This window comes from Aulostomus chinensis, chromosome 17 (genome assembly GCF_037954235.1).
Source record: "Aulostomus chinensis isolate RoL2024-O1b breed Wild chromosome 17, RoL_Achi_v1.0, whole genome shotgun sequence".
Taxonomy (NCBI): domain Eukaryota; kingdom Metazoa; phylum Chordata; class Actinopteri; order Syngnathiformes; family Aulostomidae; genus Aulostomus; species Aulostomus chinensis.
In genome coordinates this window covers 5,353,099-5,370,576 of record NC_141336.1, presented here as the reverse complement: position 1 = coordinate 5,370,576, position 17,478 = coordinate 5,353,099, and the positions used below count along the sequence as shown (strand labels likewise).

The 17,478-nt window shown below is 44.6% G+C and overlaps 1 protein-coding gene across 3 annotated transcripts in view; it reads right to left on the bottom strand.

Annotated features, from left to right (window-relative positions):
- Positions 1–1,011: 1,011 nt before the first annotated feature.
- The window catches only part of LOC147246116 (protein jagged-2-like), a 55,313-nt gene continuing 38,846 nt past the window's right edge, over positions 1,012–17,478 (bottom strand). The window contains exons 9-26 of one of the 3 annotated variants that reach the window (XM_086182063.1): positions 17,245–17,358; positions 15,253–15,366; positions 13,758–13,804; positions 13,451–13,624; positions 13,226–13,376; positions 12,971–13,135; positions 12,003–12,116; positions 10,893–11,006; positions 10,502–10,615; positions 10,210–10,326; positions 9,431–9,458; positions 8,355–8,440; positions 7,456–7,569; positions 5,918–6,033; positions 5,553–5,813; positions 5,280–5,411; positions 2,057–2,219; positions 1,012–1,979 (exon numbers count right to left, since the gene is read on the bottom strand). In XM_086182063.1, coding sequence (XP_086038189.1) covers positions 1,465–1,979; positions 2,057–2,219; positions 5,280–5,411; positions 5,553–5,813; positions 5,918–6,033; positions 7,456–7,569; positions 8,355–8,440; positions 9,431–9,458; positions 10,210–10,326; positions 10,502–10,615; positions 10,893–11,006; positions 12,003–12,116; positions 12,971–13,135; positions 13,226–13,376; positions 13,451–13,624; positions 13,758–13,804; positions 15,253–15,366; positions 17,245–17,358 — 2,639 coding nt within the window. In that variant the 3' untranslated portion in view covers positions 1,012–1,464. The remainder of the gene's footprint in view (positions 1,980–2,056; positions 2,220–5,279; positions 5,412–5,552; positions 5,814–5,917; positions 6,034–7,455; positions 7,570–8,354; positions 8,441–9,430; positions 9,459–10,209; positions 10,327–10,501; positions 10,616–10,892; positions 11,007–12,002; positions 12,117–12,970; positions 13,136–13,225; positions 13,377–13,450; positions 13,625–13,757; positions 13,805–15,252; positions 15,367–17,244; positions 17,359–17,478) is intronic. The other 2 variants (XM_086182064.1, XM_086182065.1) reach the window with 2 other exon arrangements.

The window sequence follows — 17,478 nt, the reverse complement described above, 5'->3', positions numbered from 1 at the left end:
TTTGTGTTTGGTTTGAACACAGTGTAAGACCCACAGTACTTCCTGATGAACGGAGTACGTAAAAGCAATGTTTGAAGTCTAGAATGGATGAAATTAATAACATGTCTTGCTGAAGCCTCCTAATTTGTGGGTGTTGGACGGCTCCAGTAATACAGTTTGTGCAGGGGGACACTGAACTCACACCTGAAATTACGCTAAATTAAATACTTCAAGGTGGTGGATCTCTGCAAGTATGCCAGCTCTTTTTTTCTTTTTCTTTTTTCCAGGGCTTTCTGAATATTTCAGCGAACTGTTTCAGGTATGATTGCCCAAGACATTTATTTCTTTTGATATTTCAAATTTCACTCTGGGAAGTCTTGAATTGCACAAAATCAGTTTTCCAAAGGGAGCAGCAGCAGCAGCCCTAAAAAACATCTGTAACAAATAATTCTAACACATCAAGACACACAATCGTGATCCTTTTTCTTTTAAAACCGATGATTCAGTGGAACCCTGGATGCAGTCGGAATATCTGTAATACATCTGTCCTTGTGTCAACAGACACCAATATGCGGAATGAAATCATTGAAAAAAAACAACAACCACAAAACAATCTTATTCTTGAGAATAATTATGATACAAAGCATCACTTAAGTTACCAAAATCAAATATACACAGCCATTTGTCATATTTACATATGTACAAGGAACATATACTGCCGTATGAAGAGTTGTTACTAGGACATGCTTCCCTTTATATGTATTCAAATTTAGCATGAACTCTGCAGGAGGAGAGAAAAGGAGGAAAATAAGGACTGAAGGCACTTTTCTACCAGTGCAAATACTGAAAACACCTCTGCAGGAGGCGGTTACTTTCAAAGCTTTTAACACAAAATGGAAAACATGTTTATGGATGTAAACAAATTAAATGCTAATCATGCCAGGTATTGTACAGTGGACTCTCTGCGCCAACTTTCAAAGAATTAAAATGCATAAAAAAAACTAATTTTTTTCTCAACATTTTTGAATTAAAAAAAAAAAAAAAAAAAGGAAACATAAAAACAGGATATCAAGATGATGTAGAAAAGGCCCGCAGGTTTGGGCTAAGGCAAACAGGAACCGAACGCACCAAACAGTAGAAAGGACAGCTGCCAGCCAACCATGTTCAGTTCGATATCCAGTGAGTGTTCATGGAAAACAGCTGTAAACAGGAAACTAATCAGGAGCAGTGACAAGCGAATTCTTCTCAATTCATCCAGTAATGCAGAAGCTGTGATGTTTATTTTCCGTGTCTTTTTTTGTTTTTTTTTCTGTCTTTTTTTTGTTTGTTTTTGGTAAAATAAGCCTCCGTGCAGCAGACGCAGAAGTTAAATAAGGTGTGACAAACAAAAATAGAAAATTAAAGCATCTGTAATCTTCATTTTGGTGCTTTTCAAAGTCTGAAGATCTATTTTTGAATCAGGAAGGTCCTGTCTCCATTAACGGTTCATACATAATGAACCTCATGAATGTCCTCGCTCAGCTTGGCGGCGTTCAGGTTTTTACACCGGTTGTCTTTGGGGCTGTATGCTGTCCGGTGCGGCGCCTTGACCCGACCGCTGCGCATTGTGCAGATGATGCCTCCTTTACCCATCATCCCCTTGTCCTGCGCCCCTGTTGTGGAGCACTTTTGGGGCGGACACTTCTCAGGTATGCCCAGCACCCTCTCCTCGTCATCCTCCTGCTCCAGCTCTTGCTCCCCGTCATCGTCACCCTCGGCGCCATCACATGACCTGTCAGGCGGGCTCATCAGTTTCTTACATTCATACTGAATGTCTTTGTCTCGGTTGTCCTTGGGGGCGTTGCTCCGTGGTGGCTCCAGACGGTTGTTGACCGTCCTGTCCTCAGATCTGGTGCATCTTTCACGCTCTTTCTTCCTCTTGCGTGTCCACCAAACGCAAACAACGATGCAGAAGATCCAGAGAGCGCAGAAGACAACGCACAACACCGGGATAAGGTAACCTGGGAGGCAACAAGAGGACATGAGACTCTCTAGATGCCTGAGGTACTCTAAGTCCAAGAGGACAGACGAGACTCACCGATAGGTGCATCCTCACCGATAGGTGTCTCCACTTTGACCTCCACCACCGCCAGCATGACGGTGCTGTTGTGGCGTTTTGAGAGGGCACTGATAATGGCGCTGGCTGCCTTCTGAATCTGCCCTCGGTCTCTGTCCTTTGACCGCCCATCCTGCTCAAAGGACTGCAGAGACAGAGATAGGAAAATGGGTCAACGGAGATCTCTAAGGGCACATTTCCAATGGCTCACTTCAGCTCGGGTCGGGTGGGGTTGGGTCGGTTTGGCCCCGTTTCCACTGGCCCCAACACGGTCCTAACCATTACCATTTTGGTCCCTGCTACACTGGGGTTCCAAGCGAGCCGAGCGGGGACTAAAATGTGGCGTGAACACATAGTGGGGTGCTGATTGGGTAACTCACCCGCTTACGTCGTCTACTTTGTATCATCTTGGCCTTGATGGAATACTGGTCATCGCTTGGTGAAGTCTTTTATTCTTTTCTTGGATGTTCTGTTTCACCGCTTGAAGCCTTGCCTGTCTGACGTCCCTCACTTTTAGTTTAAGCAAACACCACAGGCCGAGCAGCAGGCATCACGCTGCCTCCATGTCGTCCGTTGTTGTTGTGTCGCACACGAATTACGCCGGGGAACTCTCAACTGGTGAGTCCACCCATGCTGATGTGGTACCCAGTGCTAGTGGAAACGCACCTGAACCGAGCCGCACCAACCACACCCCACCCACCAGAGACAAAGTGAGCCGGTGGAAACGCGCCCTAATGTACTTATCAGGAATCAGTAAATATTTTCATGGTTACGCCTGGGAGGAGTGGACAGACGTGCAGGTCTAGTTCTATTCACACTTACACTACAGCACCTAGTTCCCTTGAAGACTCCCTCTGCTTCATTCTTTCTTCAAAATACCCTCTTCTCATGTCAGGAATATCATTACACGCTCAAATACAAAGGCGTTTAGTTTAGAACTCTTTCCCACATCCACAATTTAGTCAGACAGAAGCACATTCGACTAAATGCTTCTCAAATGTTACAGATGTTCTTAAAATGGCTACAAGAGTCAAGAGTCAGTCATGATCAACAGGTGGTGACCCCTGGATTCAACACCCCTCTAAAAATAAAAGTGATATTTCATACAGCTAAAAGATTATGACATAAAAAGGTGCTTTCGTCTCGGGGAATCCAACCGCTGCTGCCTAAAATCTGACTTCTAGTGAGCTGGTAAAAACCCTCCTGGTTCAGTACAGTAGAGAAGAAGAAAGGAAAATGAGGCCAATTCACCAAATGGTCAGAGTTTTGCTTGGGGCTACGCAGGACAGCCAAAAAAAAGAAAAAGAAAAAACACACATTCACGTGTCAGAATAAAAGAGATTCTCCTCCTAACATCTGGCAGGCTCTGCACCCCCATGCCGAGACCACAGAGGGTGGAGTTAATTGCCTAATAAGGTGACGAGGGTGAGGGAGGGCAGGCGGTGGAGGGACGGAGGAGGGATTAGCTGCACAGTTCAATTAGGACGAAGCAATAGAGAACAGGCTAGCTGTGTTGGCGGCTCAGCCGGGGACAATCACTCCTTTTTAGTCTTCTCTGGAGGGAATCAGCAGCTCATTCACACACACCTCTCACCCCACAATCACACCACCGCAGTGATTGACAGCGCACATCACAGCCACACTGTTTTGTTTGTACTGAACACACAAGAGATCACCCCCCATTTTTGCGGCTCCTGCCAAGTGTGGTAACTTTCCGAGCGCACCAATGTGTCCAGGTGTGCGGAGGTGTGAAAGTATGCACCGCTCTAGTCATGAATGCCTCTCAGCAGAGATCATCAGAAGTCTGAACCCTTATCACATCTCTTCTCCCTCGATGATGGCAGGCTTTTCACCTCTTCAGCGTCTGCCCTCGAGCCACAAGGACCCCCCAGAGACCCTTTCACAGCCTACATTTTGACCAAATTAATCAGGGTCCTATTCTAGTTAGTGGTGCAACCACTGAAGTGGACCAGCATGCCCCAGTCACAAACTGGAACGGGGCCATTCATGCTCTGGGCTTGACAAACCCTCTGATATGATAAAGATTTCACCCACACTTGGAAATAAGCTCTGACATTTCACTGCAACACTAGTCGGCAGCGAGTGGGAGGAAGGGTTTTCTATTTTATGTTTTGTTATTTTTTTTCTAAATCAAAGCCTTGTTGTGGGGTTTGGGTGGATTTCAGGCTCGCCACTCCTTTTCCTGTATCTGTCACTCAAAACTGTCCTGTAAACATCAGAGGAGATCTAATCCCTTCCATTAAGAGCTTAGAGCCTCAAAGTGACTGATTTGTGACAAGCTGATTCTCCCGGAGTCTGGGTGGTGGCGGAGCCATGAGGAGGGCGAGGAAACATAAAGCGGGTAGAAGCAGGAGACATAAAAGGCGACGGAGACGACAAGAAAAAGAAGACAAGAGAGGAGGAGGATTGAGACGGAGCAGCAAGGTGCTCTAGCACAAATCTCCTCCAGATGTTTGCTGAAAGCTTCAAACGCCTCTTCTCTCGTGTTTCTTTTTTTAACAAACAGAAAATAGGTTGATATTTTAGCTCTGGAAGTGATTTTCAGGAGCGTGTGATTCGATAAAGTGGGAGGGTAGCAGAGGAGCGAGAAGGCAGCTTCTAAATTTGTAGCTGCGATTGACAGGATGTAACATCAACATCCAGAACAAGTGGGAAACAGAACAAAGTTGAAATGTCCACGTTCTAGAGATGCTGCTCTAAAGTTAAATACTAGTTATATGATCCAGGTTCACTCCTGCTCAGAATGGTTTGCTGGAGTGTGCTATCATGGTGATCGCAGGGACCCTCCAGTGTTCTGCAGGAAAAATTTAGAACTTTTCTAGGACATTTTTATAACAGGAGGACGTCAGAGTGTGTCAGCGGGTTTCGGAAGTTAGTTGGGGATTCCAACCTCAAATCCCAAGTTTGAAGTTTGGGGTTCCCTGCTGGGACTGCTACCTCCGCACCCAGACTTAATTGATAAGCTGCTGAAGATGGATGGGTAACATGGATATTGATCACACTAGCTAGAAAAATGACTGCTGGGCTTAACCAGCAATCAGCATCACCGTTAATCAAAGACGTGTTGTTATTGGGGGCAAAATTAGTACATGTCCCTGGGTGCTTTACAATTGGGGGGTCTAAAACCAAGCATGATACATCAATGTGAGTGTGGCCAACAAGAGTGTTTGTGTGTGGTAATCACCATGGCGACCTCCACGGCGTCATTGTTGGCGTAGGACAGGTCACAGAGGATGAGCAGTGCTCGTTCTGCAGCCAGTGTCTGAGTTACAGGGAGGTACCTCAGCTCCGAGCAGATGTTCTCCACTGTGGTGCCCTGTGATGGCACACGCGCGCACACACACACACACACACACACACACACACACACAAACACACAGAGGTAAAACCGATTATTCCCTACACTGCTGGCAAGGAACAATAAGATCAGAACCGATCATCATATTCTTTCCCTCACCTGCGGCACTTTGTCTTTTTTGAAGATGAGCGTGATGCGAGCACAGCTGTTGTCTAGGTAACCACTATTAGGTTCACAGTGGGTGTGCAGGGGTGTCGGGGGGTCCGGCGTTGAACACACTCCCCATTGGTGGCAAGGTGGCGAGAAGCAGGTTAGGAACTGGTGCTCCACACACTCGTGACCTCCGGGGCAGGACAGGGGGTTTGTGTCTGGAGGAGGAAGACTCTTCGGGAGGAGGCAGGGCCGGCGACCACACCTCACCTGGAGGGACACGGTCCATGATTTAATGATTTCACATGCTTCCCAAAAACACACATCTCCAAGGAATGAAAAGGAAAGCAGCCAGAAAGGCCCGTAAGGCTGACCTTAGAGCACTGAACATTTCCATTGACACACTGACAGGCGTTGCACTCCTCTTCCCACCGGCTGCCGTGAGGAAACTGTAGGCCGGCGTGACGACACGACTTTCCAACTCCAATGACTGGCGATTACAAAAGTAACTTCAGAAATACAGGGAGCTATTCAGTCCAATCCTTCACATCCTTGATATTTATAGTTGCTGCACCTCAAACAAACCTCCTTTGACATCATTTGCCCGACCGCAGTAAACCATTTATTCTGCACTGGAACAGTTTGTTCTCTGTAATGTGCTACCAGGCAGCTTCTAGGGCTGCGTACTTAACTTTTAAGGACACCGACTGAGTTACGTTGACAAAGTGAGACCATGTGACGTCACCACTGCAACATGTTCAAGCCTGACACACAGGACAACGTTGAGCCCAAGGCGGTGTGAAGTGTGGCTTCAAAATCAACACTGGAATATTTGTAACGTGAAGTACAAAGCTGGTCAAAATGACACATCTAAGCTGAGGGAACACCCGGTCTGTCACAAAATATCAGTGATACCTAAATAATCCATCTTATTTGGTTTGCTATTATTAGGAGGAAGCATGCAGATGGAGAAATTTGGACTCTTTACAGCTGACATTTTACTTCTGTTACACACTCAAAATAGATGTACTAGCGTGTACCTAAAAGGGTACAAATGCTTGTTGCTTGGGGGTTACCCAGCTTTGCACTTGTGGCTTTCTGAAGGCCAATAATGTCCTTTTGAAAATGTACCAGAAGTTATAAAACTGTTCTTGTCTTGTCCCTCCATTTTTGAGTGTGTATTATAGATCAAGTAAAGTACCATACATGTTCCAAATTTAAGGTGCTGTTACTAGTAATGTGAACGTGAACATATCCAACCCTCTTCTCTCTTCATATTTCAAAATAGAGACATACGAGATAAAAATCCATTTCGGCGCAGACCAGTTCCATAGTGTCACATTGGTCTGAGCCCACAGCCCAGTTAAACTCAGCCCAAACACAGCTACAGCATAGATGGTACAGCTTTTGGCAGGGGTCCTGGAGTGTGTTTGGTAGTGGTGCTGGAGTGTGTTTGGTAGTGGTGCTGGAGTGTGTTTGGTAGGGGTCCTGGAGTGTGTTTGGTAGGGGTGCTGGATTGTGTTAGGTAGTGGTGCTGGAGTGTGTTTGGTAGGGGTGCAGGAGTGTGTTTGGTAGTGGTGCTGGAGTGTGTTTGGTAGGGGTCCTGGAGTGTGTTTGGTAGGGGTGCTGGATTGTGTTTGGTAGTGGTGCTGGAGTGTGTTTGGTAGGGGTGCTGGCGTGTGTTTGGTAGGGGTACTGGAGTGTGTTTTTGCCCTCATGGCCCCAACTTTTTCTTCTGAATACCTGTACAGCTTTTGGGCTGAGGTGTCTCTTATTGAACAAGAGGACAATTATACTATGGGGTTGCTCTGAGAATGCATGTTAGTGTTTTAGTGCACAGTAATTAAAGGTCAGTATTACGCAAACAAAGGTAAACATCTACATGTCTTGGTCCGAGCGTTGCGGTACTCACACTCTTGGCAGCGAGGTCCAGCGTGTCCTGGGGGGCAAACGCAGCGGTAGCCGTTGATTTCATCCATGCAGGTTGAACCTTCGGCGCATGGAGACGACTGGCACTCGTCTATGTCTGAAAAATACAAACGCAGAGATGCTGAGTCACACTCAGAAGTGTTAGCTATAAGCAGTCCTGGGGCTAATTACCTCACAGGAGATGGCATCAGTCTCTCCCAGAAAATTGAGATTAACACAGTGAGCTCTGTTTGATTTTAGTCATTTAACACAAATACATTTAAACCCATTCAACAAGAGATATTCAAAGTCTCCTGCTACCACAACAACTGTGACACGGTCAGCTGAAGTGTTCCCCGGGTTGCAGGGTGTTTATTTGGGACGGGTGGGTTACATGGCACCCAAACTACCTAGTTTTCTATTCAGGATCATCTAAGTGGTTTGTCTCTTCCACAGTGTCTCTGGTGGAAAATTAAATAGTAAATGAAACCCTGGATAATACACATGACCTCTGTTAATTGCATTATTTATCTACAGCAGAGAAGTTTAATTCTCCTCTTCCTCTTTCATCGACCGACCTGAATGTTGTATTTAAGTATTTTCAATTACTGATGGAATTCAGAGAATTGCTTGTTTGAAATGCTTCACTACAATGACACAAGAGCTTTTCTGAGGAGGTTTCTCCCAGAAGGCTACGGGAGACCGCACCGCCCCGTCTGATGAACCTCTCTCTGCTCTCGGATCAGCGCAGAGGGGAAGAGGTTAAGACCGTCTTCCTAAAAGGCTTCCTAATCTGTCGCCCTGAAACAATTGGCTAGCGGTCCCCCACCACGGCCTTTCACCTTTGAACCCCCACCCATCCGACCCCCATGCACACGCCCCCTCCAGTTCCCAGGGACTCACTGATGCGGCAGTCCGGTCCGGCGAATCCGGGTGCGCATTCGCACCGAAACCAGTTAACGCCATCAACGCAGATACCGCCGTTGTAGCTGGAGGGGAGAAGAGACGGGAACACATGGGAGGACAGCTGGAGCCAAACAGTTTTCAAAGACCACATTTCTTTGTTCAAAGATCTTCTCTGTAGGCCTAACAATCTCTGCTTCCCCCTGCAGCTTTTTGAAAACCCCCGTGTAAAGAAAGAAGTTGGAAATAACCTCTAGTGCGCTGAATCTCTGCCAATGAACACATTTGTGAAATTTCTTGAGATTGTCTTGGATTTCATAGAACACCTAAATCCAAATTTCCCCATCTTCCAGGAGAAGATGTTGGAGCAGGTTGTGTCCTCTGAGTTACGCAGCCGAGAGCCAGTGAGCAGTATCAGGCAGAAGCTGATCCCTGATCAATGTCCACCCTTCATATGTAAATCCCTGCTGACCACATACTGAGTTGCTGAGGCCCCCCCCAAACACCTTCCATTCTCACAATAGCCTCAGGTCGAGGCCCATGAATGGTGTAGGGGGTGTCTCTTCACACTCTTCAGCCTCCCCTCCCCAAACCACCACTAATCCACCTGTCAGTCATTGTAAAGGAGCTGAGGGTGAGGACGGGGGGGGGGGGGGGCCTTTTGTCCTGGGTAGATTCTCTGATCTACAGAATCTGTCTGGAGATGCAAGTCCCCAGTTTTAATCCTTTTTTGGAAATGTTTTGTAAATAAAATGTCAATTAGAACTTCCCTGAGAGAACACAGAGACATTCTGTGACAGTAAAATGACGGAGCAGCGTCAGCGACAATCAGCTGATTATGGCCTTTCACAGATTTATCAAAATCAGCGGATGTTGGCCAAAGACAGAGTTGCGGATCATTAATCAATAATCCATTAGCAAGATCATGTTCAACACCAAATCAAATTATATACAAAACAAGGCAGGACAAAAAAAGAAATGGAAATCTGTTTTCAGACCACCGTCACCAGTCTCACACTCAAGATGAGCCAAAACAATACATCCAGCAATGTTCTCCGTGACGAGACCGGTCTTACCAGGGATGTGGATTGCAGTCATCAACATCTGCAAGAGAAAGAAAAAAAGTCAGTTAAAAAAAATTACGATTTTGTTTCTCATAAACTGCTGAACCTGGTTGAATCCTTTTCCTCTGTGACAAAGAAGTCTCACCACCAAGGCCATTTACCCTCTACACACAACACTGTGATACATGTTGGAAAGGTATGGCTTGAAGGTAGGAAAACTAGTTCAAATGACATAAATCATAGATCCAAACTAGTACCAATACTGCAAACACAGTGTTTATATATCAGGTGACCTGGGGACTGGAAATAAAGGACACACTTTCTAGTCATTGCATTTCATTGTCTCCTATCTAAATATTTAGAGCAAAATTCATTAACTCTTTCACATTATAAACTGAAAAAAGAGAAAAAAATATTTTAGGGTTTCTGCAGCACTGCATTTGAGCTGCAATTTGCAGAATTTCAATCCGGTAACTGTCAGTCTCAGCTGAGTCAAACATGGCTTCTCCTGCTTTGCCAAGAAGGGCAGTATTTACATCGAAATGTTTTTGTTTTTTTGAATTTCAGGCAACTTTAGAACAACAGCTGATGAAATATTACAACTTTTGATTTTTTTTCCCGACACCGCGCATGAATAGCTCAGATGGTCAGTACAGTTTGTTGCAATGATAACTGGCGTAACCTTTTGTCTTTTTTGAAGAACGCCTGAATTTGATGGATATATTGATGGCTTGTCAGTTCACTGTGTTTTTCATCCTCACGTGACCTATACGAGACATGCCGATGCGTACTCTGTGTACAGGTGGGTCCTTTCCAGCCGTCTTTGCAGATGCAGGTGAAGGCATCTCCTCCTCCCACACAGGTCCCTCCGTTCTCACATGGACCAGAGTCACATGTGCTGTTCTTTGCTGAAACCAACAAACAAGAAAAGAGCACGTATATGTCTTTACTTCTCTTTCCATGTTGGTGGGTGAGCAGCTCTTCCTGTAATCAGTGTGAATGACAGTGTAATATCACATTGCATTATGACACTGTCATTACCAGCACCATAACGGTGTAATTAGAGTGCAGTGAGTGCCTGACCTGTGTTGCAGGTGCTGCCACCCCAGCCTGAGGGGCAGCTACACAGGAAGGAGTCTCCGTGGTCGTAACATGTCCCACCATTACTGCAGGTAGTGGAGTCACACTGACTGTCCCCTGGAAAAGACGAAGCATGGGAAAAGATTTCAAACATATGACTGCTTGCTTGTTAGAGGAGATTGAGGATGCTGACACACATAAATCCTGACATGTTGAAGACATCATTCCTGAGAGCTTCATCTGACAGATACTGTCATGATTCAATAAAATTTTACAATCACAACTTTCAAAATTCTCCTTGAATCCCAAGAGAGTGATGCACGTTCTACTTCTGAGGAAGAATCAGAAATAAATGCAGACGCATTAAGTGTGTGATCCACACAGGTGAACTCACGGGAGTGGCAGGTCTTCCCTTTCCAGTTGTCTATGCAGTTGCAGTAGAAGTCATTGAGCAGATCGACACACTGGCCTCCATTCTGACATGGGTTCCTGTTGCACTCGTTCACGTCTGGACAAAAGCAAACCTCTGCTTCTTAAAACACTGCTGTAGTTACTGATGTGCTGAAAAGCTAAAGCCAGTGACCATCTAAGAGCTACAGATGAGCCAGCGAGCACATTACTAGCACTCACTGGTCAGCTAGGTATATATACTGAAATAAATACTGGTAGGACACAATAATCATGGCATTTTACGTTGTTGTTTTTTAATGCATTATTCCTAAATACTTACTGAAAACTTTTTACTACACCATCTGTGTTGACCTGGATCATATATGTTCGAGCTTACGCAAACAACAGAATATGATATCCAAACTGCCTGGATCTGGGTCACGGGGTCTGTTGTTGTTTGTAAATTTAGATGTCATCCTTGCAGGGGTGATTACATATGAAGTAAATGTAAAGCTGTAGCAGTTACAGATACGATAAATGGGGAGAGTGACGCGCATTTGTACCATTTTCAAGTCAGATGAAATGTTCCACTATGGAGAGAAATCGTGTGGTGTGGTGTCAGTGAGACTTACTCTGCCACATCGATCAATTCAGATCAATCAATTCAAATATCATTTGTGAGAAATGGCTGACAAAGCAACTTTTTTAAAAATTAGCACTGCGATGAAACAAATAATATGGAGGGAAACCCTGCTCTTCTTTTTAGATGAGAATTATTGAGTATTTACAGGTTGATTACTTGTGCAAGTATCTCACATGAAAATTGGCTTCATGTTTGGTCTGAAAACAACATTGAGTTTAAATAACTGAGTCATCTGCAATGTGGACCGGACAGATTTAGAGTCAGTCAGCTGGTGAAGATTGATTTTTATCTCCTAAACAAATCATCCTTTGTTTTGTTCTCCCTTAGATTCTCAGACTGATGATCATTCCTGTGGCCAGTGATGGGATTCTCCCGGGACACATGAATCATGGGAATCAAGACTTAGGCAAGGCGCTTCCCTGAAACACTCATCGTATACCTGCTCTGGTTCACACACCCACACACACTCACCGACATCACACAGGTTCCCCTCCCAGCCATTTGGGCAGAAACATTGAAAGGAGTTGATGCCATCGATGCAGGTGCCGCCGTTCTTACACGGAGACGATGCACAGTCATTAATGTCTGCAGGCAGAGAGGGAAGAAATTCATAAACAACGATTTAATTCAGTCAGAAAAGCTTTTGGAATGTAGTGTCATGTGTGTATGCATCATTTGTTTTGTTATATGTTCAATCTCAGTACACTGAGGGGGGCGTGGCCTTCTTTTGATTACTGACACACAGGACGCACATCCTTTCACTGTGGACACCGGAAACATCGAGCTGTTTAACCACCTCCGACCTGTATATACTATCTACATCGCGGATAGCTGGACTGGGTGATGAGCAGATAAGGGGATATCATGGTCGTCTTGATGTCACACAGCACAGATATCAGAGGGCTTCTGTCTTCACTTTCACACCAACAATCAACACAATTGGTGTCATTTCCTACCAACCTATCGTATATGAAAAAACTCAATTAGACTTAAAAACCTGGTTTTGTTAAACTGAATCTATACCTTGTTTTTTTTTGTTCCCGCACAGTACTGTATGGTAAAGCTTAAATCTGATGGCCCCCAGCAGCTTGGAGGCTAAAGTGTGTGCGAAATTACAAGCAATCATCTTTGGCCTTCTTGAAAACTCTCACGTGTCTACCAAAACTGATTGTGGATAATAAAATAAACACCCAGCAAAAGTAAAATAACAAAGATTTAGACGGACATTAGAGAATGTTTCTGCAGACATGAACGTCTCTGGCTGCATCCTCCTGCACGTGTTTTGTTTTGAATCTCTGCTGTAAACAAAAGCAAGTGGTGATTATGGAAACAGATTTGGAATTACTGTAAGAATCATGTGGTTCCCAGTGATGAAGATAAATATAGTCTCTCAGTGTGTGTGTGTGTGTGGGGGGGGGGGGGCACTAATAATGACTCACTCTCATGGCAGTAGATGCCAGTGAATCCCGGCTCACAAGAGCAGCTGAAGTTCCCGGCAGGCAGGCTGATGCAGCGCCCGTGGGGTCCGCACACATTGGAGGAAATTTGCCACACCCTCTTTTGGGTGTCGTTGGTTGCCACAGCAACCGTGCAGCTGTCTATCACTTTGAGGTAGAAAAGTGTAAAGACAGGTGTTTAAAGAGTTGAAACACAGCAATAAAATAATACTACTAATAATCCTCACATTCAGTTACCTTGACAGTGGTTGGTCTTGCAATGGTCCTTCAGCTCTGAACAGGTTTTGCCCTCGTAGTCATCTGGGCAGCTGCAGCTGAAGTCTCCCATCAGGTTGTGGCACTGGACCTTGTTGTGACACGGGTTTGGGTTGCAGGGGTCACTTTGCACCTATAGATAGATAACAATAAGGTAAATACATGTTCTCAGAAACAATGAAATAAGTGAATGTGGATGCTCCGTACCTCACAGGTTGTACCAGAGAATCCCTGAGGGCATTTGCAGATGAATTTATCCAGCAGGGTGTGGCAGCTCCCGCCATTCCTGCATGGACTGCTAGCACAGCGGTTCCTCTGAATCTCACAGTGTCGGCCCACAAAACCTGGCTGGCAATGACACTGGTAGCTCCAGGCCACCTCCTAGCAAAAAGACAAGGCTTTAGCCCAAACTCTGCTTTCCCCGTTAACTCTGAAGTATCAGAACTCAGCTCCTGCATACTCCTTTAGCTTTGACAGATGCTTTAAATATTATCTCCGGCTTTCTGAATCTCACCTTGCAGCTTCCTCCATTCTGACACTGTCCGTGGCAGTGTTTTATGTCTGGTGGGAGATCAAAAAAATCACAGTGACAATGTCAGGGTTTAGTTTGTGTTTTTATACATTTAGGAGACGGAACATGCACATGCACATGCACATGCTACTGCTACAGGAAAAGCAGTCGATACAACCAAAGCAGTGATTCATGCCCAGAGGAAGTGTCACATGCAGATTCAGAGGTTAAGGCGAGCTGTGGAAATATTGTCAAACTGACCCTGAAGATTTTCTCTGACAGATTTGAAAGTTCATATGTTGGGAAATGTTTTAGTCTTGGAGCCTGAAGGAGTTAGCTGGGGTGTGGCAGGAGGGGAAGAGAATAAATCAAAAGAAGCTAAAGTCCTGCTCCCTTTCCTAGCTGATATTTGTTCCAATAGCATCTTCAAAGTCTGCTGTTTTAGTTACATAATTTGTCTACTTAATGACCAGTGAGTTTCCTCTACTCACCTAATCAGTAACATCTGAGGAAGCTACATATCCTCCAGGTCTTAGCTAGTAGCATGCTGTCAAAGCCTCATTGTAACTCAATGTCTACTAAAATGTATTACAAGGCTAAATAGTTGGGACAATGTGGCACTGTAAGCAAAAAAAGACTAACACTATTGATGTGTGTTAGCAATAACTGGTGCTCTGGTTCTTCGGTAGCTATTAGCAGTGAACCGAGCAGCTTATTTGTTGGTTGATATGAAAAGTTGGAACGGAATCCAGAGAAAATAAAGCTGCGGTGTTTAGAAATCACTTTCTTTCACTCTCCTTTGACAACTGTCACAGGAAAGTGATGACTTCAAAACAACATCAGGTTTGCTTCACACTTTGACAAACCCTAATCCACGACTGATAAATGATCAAGGCCACTAAGAGTATGAAAGTATCAGTATGAGCACATTCATTGTTAGATTATGAAACATAGGATAATGTGTCATTGTCAAGCCTTTGCTAAACTGTTATTTTATTCAGATTAAATCCTTTTTACTCTGCACATATTAATAGTTAACTTTTGATGACTACTAGAAGTAAAGTGACAATGCATTATTAAGGGCCTTTATCATGCAAAATTATGCACTTTAGCCATTTTTGGATTTTACATTTCTTAGAAGCAAACAAATTTCACCAGGGTATTTTTTTTTCTTGCAATAAGTACAATTATCTCTCAATGGAATAAGTGACATTCCCTGAACTGGTCTTGTCTGAAGAACAAGCCTCTCTGTATCTGGTTGAGGTTTTATGTGTGAAGAGATTCTACCTTATATTAAATGTGATTGAATTATTTAAAAAAAAAATCAAAATATATTTGCTAAGATTTGTGTGTGTGTGTGGGGGGGGGCAATACATATGATGCGTGACTATGAGCTGCAGATGCTAGTGGAACAAAAGTTAGCAAGCAAAGAGGGTTCTATTAGGGTTCTATAAGTGAAAGAGGTTGGTGCCTAATGATTTGCTGGTTTGATACTAACTGATGTCACACTTCCGGCCCACCCATCCAGGAAAACAGGTACAGAGATATCCACCAATGACGTTTTTGCAAAAAAGAGCATTGTGGCAAGTCTTCCCTGCACACTCATTAACGTCTGCAAAATGGAGTCGAGAGAGAGACAGAGAGTGAAGAACCTGCTCAGAAGCCCCGTCACCAAGCTTCCTGTGTTACAATTACAACAGAGGGTATGTACTGATGTCACTTCCCCCTCCATGATACCCAAACTGAATGGCAAATATCCTAAAACATGGCTGCCGTTAACAGGGGAAATAACCGTTGACTGTCTGCTTGATTTAAGGCAGTTGGACTCTATCAACAGCATTCATGTTTCTCAAATTTTAGGGGACGCATTTCTCTCACTGACACGGCAGAAGAAGAGGTCGTGAAGCCAGAAATAAAACTAACCACCTTAGTCATGAAGAACTGGTTTCCTCGGTTCACATGTACCAGTCATTTTTTTCCCCTCCGTAGTTGAATTCTTTGTGTATATCCAGGAAGACTTTTCACTATGTCTTACACTAAAAAGGTGTTTTCATTTTCCATTTTGGGCATTTTTTTTACTGAAAAATGCAACAAGTACCTCAAGTGAGCATCAGCTTTTTGTAAAAGTGAGGGATTGTTTTTCAAATGTGATTTTTCAAAAAATACTGAGTGAAACATGACAACTGTTGGCGCAGTTTATATGCCATTGTGATAAAAAGCAATCTGGTGTAGTTACCTGTTTGAGCAGCATCAGGTCACTTGAATGTTTAATTTATTTCCTTGCAGCATTCAAGCTGAAAGCTATGATGTGACATCATGCACATACCTACTATTAACACATTTTAAGGAGGGGCAGAGTTTTTCCATGGCTTGATTTCTGACCGTTATCAGAACTAGATGACATGCTAATCCCTATTTCTCACTACTCGTAGATCTGCCAAAGTACATTTCTACATCACACACACACATGCACACACACACAATTCAACAGAGCGCCATAAAAAAAAATGCTGTGGCTGCTGCACCCCTTATTTTTCCACAGCTCTCCATCGCCCTCACCTTCCCGCCCTCCCTCAGGGTTAATGTCTCTATTGCATTCCCTGAAGGCCAACCTGCGGCATTCCAAGTGGTCAGTTTCAGAGGCAGCGCTTGCCGCAGTCGCCACACCGCCTCTCTCACTATAAACCGACACAGTGCATTAATACTACTCCCAGGAGGTAAGTGGCACCTGTTGGCCTGCTGAAACTAAACACCCCCGTACCCTTCCCAAACCCCCCTTACACATACTGCCGCGACCCCCTCCTGCTTAACCCACTCTCTTCAAGGTACCACCCAGCTCTCTTGAAAGGGGACGCATGCTGAGAATACCAAAATCCGTAACTTAAGCCACAACGCTTTAGTTCCTTCCCGCGCATGTTTACAGGTTCCAGGCCGAAGTCTGAAGGGGTGGGGTCTCCACTATGCCAGTCTCACCGTAGCGTACATACTCGCCTGTTACACCCCGTCTGGAGCCAAATATAACCCTGAATATTGGTCCCAAGGCTAGCAGTTGCCAGGCGGGGGGTTATTTTTAACTTTACTCAAGTCACTTGGCTCAAGTGGCAGATGATACCCAGCGAGTGTCTGCGCTGGGCGTGCGTACACACAAACACACACACATTTGAAACGAGTGCCTTCCTGCAGCAGTACTACTGGTTAAACGACACGGTAGGATAAACAAACAGCTAGATATGCTGTAACTCTGCAAGCAAACGGGATTCCTGGGATGAATTTGGACGCACGGCATTCACGACATACATGACACCACACGGGAACACACCAGGTTATCACAACCAAAATGTCAGATCAAACAACATGCAACAGTCCTTTGAATACTTATCATGTATCTCTGACATTACCTCCAAAGTGCAATCCAAATAATCACAACTGTTTTTCATTTCAACCTATAAATAAAGAATTCAGCGATCAATTAGCAAGATCAGCATCCTACCTATTTGGCAGGTCTTTCCCGTCCACTCTGGGGGACAGATGCATTCAAAGCCGTTCTCCCTGTCAATGCAGGTCCCGCCATAAGCACAGGGGTTGGAGGCGCACTCGTCCGTGTCTGAAATCAAACAAAATGACAGCAAGATAAGAAATGCATGTGGAAATGCACGAGCACTGATTGTTAATTTAGGTCATAGGTGATTGTGATACTTTTCACCTCAAGGATTTTTTTTTGCTG